At 33.8% G+C, this 6,000-nt stretch overlaps 1 protein-coding gene across 1 annotated transcript; it reads left to right on the top strand.

Moving 5' to 3' along the window:
- The first annotated feature begins 887 nt into the window (after positions 1-887).
- Positions 888-4,312, top strand: LOC115966672 (MDIS1-interacting receptor like kinase 2-like). Its single transcript, XM_031085854.1, has 3 exons — positions 888-3,044; positions 3,099-3,384; positions 3,954-4,312. The coding sequence occupies exons 1-3, from the start codon at positions 912-914 to the stop codon at positions 4,310-4,312; spliced, it is 2,778 nt and encodes a 925-aa protein (XP_030941714.1). The 5' UTR covers positions 888-911.
- The last annotated feature ends 1,688 nt before the right edge of the window (positions 4,313-6,000 follow it).

Below are 6,000 nucleotides of genomic sequence, written 5' to 3'. Positions count from 1 at the left end.
TTATAGTCATTTGGATTCAGGACTACATGCCAATAAATAAATAATTTTTTTTTCTTAAAATATGTTAGTGTAGACGTAGCTAGTCTAGCTCATTGGGTTTGGGCCTAATGTATTGTATTTACAGTACACTCATATTACTAGTATTTCACACATCTTTGTTCCTATATAATACATACATATTATAGAGTTTATTATCAGCCTCTTTGTCTTTATATTCTTAACAAAATAAAATATTTGATTAACCCTCATATAACTTGTAGTTTGTCACTTGGCTTGTATCCTTAAATGTACTATAAGAAATATGCTATTTTGTGACGGTCAAAGTTCGTTGCTAAAACATATAAGTCTCCCTCCCCCACTTACAATATATCGCCCAAAAAAAAAAAAAAAAAAATATATATATATATATATATATATATACACACGGATATCTTAAAATTGGAGGATTAAAAATATATAATTTAATTATGTGATAAAAGAGAATTACCCAAAATGAGTAAACAAAATAAAAATTTTAAATAAGTGAATGTGAAAGCAAAGCATGTCTCAATAAAGTGAAACACATTTTAATCCTCTTTCTTGCTTGAACAATCGGGTTGTCACTGCATTGTGATGCACGTGGTAGTAGTGGGTTCGTGTGCCTTGCCAGAGGCATCATGATCACACGCAAGAAAAACGAAAAACCAAAAAAAAGTTGTAGTGGACTTTTCAAACCTCCTAAACGAAAAGTCCTAGCTAAATGGATTTACACCAAAAAAAGAAAAAAAAAAGTGCTTGTTTCTTACTTAAGATTTCATTTCCTATTAATTCTCCGCCTTGTACACAACCTTCATGCCCTTATACAACTCACATTCCTCCTGAAAAAAAAAAAAAAAAAAACACATTCTCTTCGATATATAGCTACCAAAGTCATGGCATACTTGTTAGATAAAAAGCTATCAGCAGTGTTTGAAGTCTTGTTAAGAATTGCAATTGCATTGATTCCCTTATCCCATTTTGCTGCGTTTGCTTTTGCTAACTCCACAACTTCTTTGGTGTCTGCTGCTGCTGCTGGAGACGTAGGAAAGGAATGGAAGGAAGCAGAAGCTCTTCTTAATTGGAGAGCTAGTCTTGACAACCAAAGCCAAACTCTCCTATCTTCTTGGGGTGAAGGCAGCCCCTGCAAATGGGTTGGAATTCGCTGCGACAAGGCAGGAAGTCTCACCGGTCTAAACCTTTCGAGTTTTGGTTTGATAGGTACGCTTTCCAACCTCAGTTTCTCATCCTTTCCCCACCTTCTCGCCATTGATCTATCATGGAATTCTCTTTATGGAAATATTCCTGACCAAATTGGTAACATTTCCAAACTCACCCTTCTCAACTTGGCTCACAATGATCTTTCCGAAACTATTACTTCAAGCATTGGTAGACTTTCTAGACTCTCCTATCTTGATTTTTCTAGCAATCAGCTTTCTGGAAGAATTCCATCCGAGATAGGTCTATTGAGGGCTCTACTTTCCCTTGCATTGGACACAAATAGTCTCACAGGATCCATTCCTACTTCTATAGGAAACTTGGGTAACTTGTATGAGCTTGACCTTTACGACAACAAACTTTCTGGTTCAATTCCAACCACTATTGGAAACTTGACTAAGCTCATCAATTTGAAATTGATGGTGAACAAACTAAGTGGTTCCATTCCACCTGAAATTAATAATCTTACCAATTTGAGAAATTTGGTACTAGGTAGCAACGAATTTACCGGCCATTTATCTCAATATATATGTCATGCTGGATCACTTTTACATTTTTCCATAAGCGATAACCATTTTACAGGTCCTATCCCAAAAGGTTTGAAAAACTGCACCACTCTAACCAGGATTAGGCTTGATGGAAACCAACTAGTGGGAAATATAACTGAGGATTTCAGCATTTACCCGAGCTTGATCTACATGGATTTGAGTTATAATAATCTTTATGGTGAGCTTTCATCAAAGTGGGGGCAGTGCCAAAATTTGACAAGCCTGAAAGTCTCCAACAATAAAATTTCAGGCAATATACCTCCCGAGCTTAGTGGGGCAACTCAGCTAGTTGAGCTTGATCTCTCATCAAATCATCTAATGGGAAAGATTCCAAAGGAACTAAGGCGCCTAAAGTCATTGATCACACTTCTGTTGAGTGATAACCAAATTTCAGGTAAAATTCCTTCAGAAATTGGAATGCTATCTAGGATGAAAAATTTGAACCTAGCGGGAAACAATCTAAGTGGTTTGATTCCCAAAGAACTTGGGGATTGCTCAAATTTACTATTCTTAAATATGAGTAGAAATATACTTGAGGGAAGTATTTTTTCTGAAATAGGTAGACTTAATTCTCTTGAAAATCTTGATCTGAGCATGAACGCCTTGATAGGAAAGATACCACCACAGGTTGGAGACTTGCCACGGTTAGAAATATTGAACATTTCTCACAATAATCTCTCTGGTTCCATCCCATCAACTTTTCCTGATATTTCAAGCTTGACATCTATTGATATATCCTACAATGACCTAGAGGGTCCTATTCCCAACATAAAAGCCTTTCGCGATGCTCCAAATGAAGCATTTCAAAATAACAAGGGCTTGTGCGGTAATGTCACTGGTTTGAAGGCCTGCCCACAAATGATTCATAATCCTTTACATAGAAATTATGTGATAATAATTTTAGTCCCACTTTTGGGCACTTTGTTTGTTGTATTTATCACATTTCAAGTTTCACATAAATGTAGCCAAAGAGTGATGAAGATAGAAAACAAGCTAACAAGCACACAAAATGATGATCTTTTTGCAATATGGAGCTTTGATGGGAAAATGGTTTATGAAAACATCATTGAAGCCACAGAGGAATTCAGTTCCAAATATTGCATTGGACTAGGAGGGTACGGAAGTGTTTACAAAGTTGAGTTGCCAACAAGTCAAGTCGTTGCTGTGAAGAAACTTCACTCACTACCTAATGGTGAGACACCCAATCAAAAAGCCTTCATAAGTGAAATTCATGCCTTAACAAAAATAAGACATCGGAATATTGTAAAATTATATGGTTTTTGTGCACATCCACGCCACTCACTTTTGGTTTATGAGTTTTTGGAAGGAGGAAGTTTGTTACAGTTACTAAACAATGAGGAACGAGCAAAAGCATTTGAGTGGATTAAGAGAGTGAATGTTATCAAAGGTGTGGCAAATGCTTTAGCTTATATGCACCATGATTGCTCAACTCCTATCATTCATCGTGATATATCAAGTAAGAATGTTTTACTAGATATAGAGTATGAGGCTCATATATCTGACTTTGGCACTGCTAGGCTTTTGAAGCCCGATTCTTCCAACTGGACTACACTTGCTGGCACCTATGGATACATGGCTCCAGGTTAGTCACTTTTTGTTATCTATGATCTAACTATAACAATTTGTAATAAATATTTTTTTTATATCATAGAAATTGGTATTTTGTAATCACAGATCTATGTTTAGTGTGATTTGAAATTCTTCCCAATCAAACCAACAAGATATTAAGAATTTTCTACTTATCCTTCCAATTTGTTAAATCTAGTTTAGCTCAGGTCAAATGATGGTTGAAGTCATTAACCAAGGAAGTTTAATATGATTGAAAATTTACGAGATTTAACTAGAAATCGTTGAATCAAATAAAAATCATTTGTCTCATCATTTTGTAAAATATTGTATAAATAGTAAAAATGGATATATATATATATATATATATATATTTTTGGTTACCGAAATATTAAAAATGGATTGAGTCCAACTAATTAGAGTCCTGTGATTTGAACAATAAATTAATGTATGAAGAGCAGTTGATTTTTGATGCCTAAAATTATTTCCCCCCCTTTTGCTTTCGTATGGACCAATTTCAAGTAGCGATCACATGGTGTTACCATAACTATTTATTTATTATTATTATTTTTTTTTAAATGACAGAGCTTGCATACACAATGGAAATTAATACAAAATGCGATGTATATAGTTTTGGAGTGCTGACTTTAGAAATAATCATGGGAAAGCATCCAGGAGATCTCATCTTATCTCTATCACCATCAACAACATTTACAACCCATAATATGCCACTGAACGATTTGTTGGACAAACGCCTTTCACTTCCTACAAATCAAGTTGCAAGTGATTTGCTCCACATTGCAAATATTGCGATTGCTTGCCTGCACACTAGTGCACAATCTCGTCCAACAATGCAACAAGTTTCTCAAGAAATATCTACTCAGAAAGCACGTTTGGTAAAGCCATTGCAGATGATCAAATTAGGTGAAGTGGTGACCGTTTAATAGTGGGTTTTGTTCGATCCTTTTTATTTTTGCATTGTCGCTTTTTTCGCAAGATTAATTGTAATGCAAGATAGTATACATATTGAAACTTGAAAATTCCATCAATATAACATCATAAAGAATACTTCTTTCTAACGGAGTGAAGATTTGATGCTGTGTAGGCACGCAAAAGCTGACTTTCAAATACACAGACAACACAACTCTTCTACAGATCTAGTTCTACAAGAATTTTAGGCTAGTAATCGGCAAGGGAAAAAAGAAACTCCCTCTAAAACATTTCGTAGAATTAATTAGATTTCCCAATTATATATTATTCCGGCTAATTTTGTTAAAAACGTTACTAGATTGCCAAACCCAAATTTAACATAATAATTATTAATAAATACAAATATAAATGTAATAATTTTTTTTTTTTGATACAAGATGGAATCTACTCTATTTTAATCTAAGTGTATATATGTGTGAAGCTCTCCCCTACATCCCACAATCACTTATATTTGTGAAGTGATCATCGCACCAAAAGCGTGCGGTGGTAATATAAATGTAATACTTAAAGACGCACTTTCTTATTTAAACTTAATCCAACTATAATATGACCTAATTGGGAGTTATAAACTTTAATCAGGATTCTAAATTTCATACTTAAGCATTAATTTTCACACAACAATGTTTAGAATACCAAAATCCCCAATTTGTACAAAAATCCTAACCCTAGAATTGTAATTATTTAATAAATCCTTCAAGGCTCATGAAATTGGGCGTTTAAATTAATAATTAGGGTTCTTAATTACATGTTTTTATGATCAATTTACAAAATTTATAATCAAAGAATAAAATCACAAGCTAAGCCTAAAACCTAACCGTAACCTTAATTTCTCTCAAATTCCTACCAGATCTCTATTAACTTAATGATTTGTATGCCGAATGAAAATTCCATCAAAAACATTTTAGTTTACTGACATTTGCCATACCAGTAGGCTCGGTACATGACCTCTTAGGAGGCAATCAAAGTGCCATAAATTCTTGAAGAAATCAAATTTCATGAAGTAAAATTCAGGTAAATTCCCCTGTTTCTGATAATTTCTTAATTGTAGATTACGAATTTATGCTTTTGTATGTAAAACTATGATAAAAACTATAATGCTTTTGTGAAAATCAGACACCTTCCTCTGTTTCTAGAGATCTTATATTATCTAAGTGACCTCTTCATCCGTTTATCTTTATGAGATTCTATGGATAATGATTAGAAGTTGGATTGAAGCTACAGTCAGCTCCCTCTCCTACAAAGATTAGCAAAACCAATTATATTTTGTTCATTATGCTTTAATTCTGTTCAGCTTGCTTCTGAAGAAAGTACACAATCATCATAATAATCATAATGGTTAATTCTAGGTACTACAATTGCCATACTATTATAATCTTGTTATTGAAGGTAGTCCATAATGATCATAATAATTACAAGTGTTAATCCTAGCTAGGTACTACGATTGCTATGCTATCATAATGCTTTCTGTTATCACAGGACCAAAAAAAAAGAAAAAAGAAGGTTCAATTTATATATGGTTTCCCTGATTACCACGGAAAATAAAAGATAGAATTGTCCCAACTTTTGCTTTTGCATTTGGAAATATTTGGTAGGTCACAAATGTTAAACTGACAGTGTGACACTGTATATTCTAAACAGTGCC

This window comes from Quercus lobata, chromosome 11, assembly GCF_001633185.2.
Source record: "Quercus lobata isolate SW786 chromosome 11, ValleyOak3.0 Primary Assembly, whole genome shotgun sequence".
Lineage (NCBI taxonomy): Eukaryota > Viridiplantae > Streptophyta > Magnoliopsida > Fagales > Fagaceae > Quercus > Quercus lobata.
This window is presented reverse-complemented; position numbering and strand designations above follow the sequence as displayed.

Coding starts and splice junctions, on each gene's coding strand:
- LOC115966672 (XM_031085854.1), top strand. CDS start 912: ATGGCATACTTGTTAGATAAAAAGCTATCAGCAGTGTTTGAAGTCTTG. Junction 3,045..3,098: donor AAATAAGACATCGGAATATT/GTAAAATTATAT, acceptor TTGGTTTATGAG/TTTTTGGAAGGAGGAAGTTT. Junction 3,385..3,953: donor CTATGGATACATGGCTCCAG/GTTAGTCACTTT, acceptor TTTAAATGACAG/AGCTTGCATACACAATGGAA.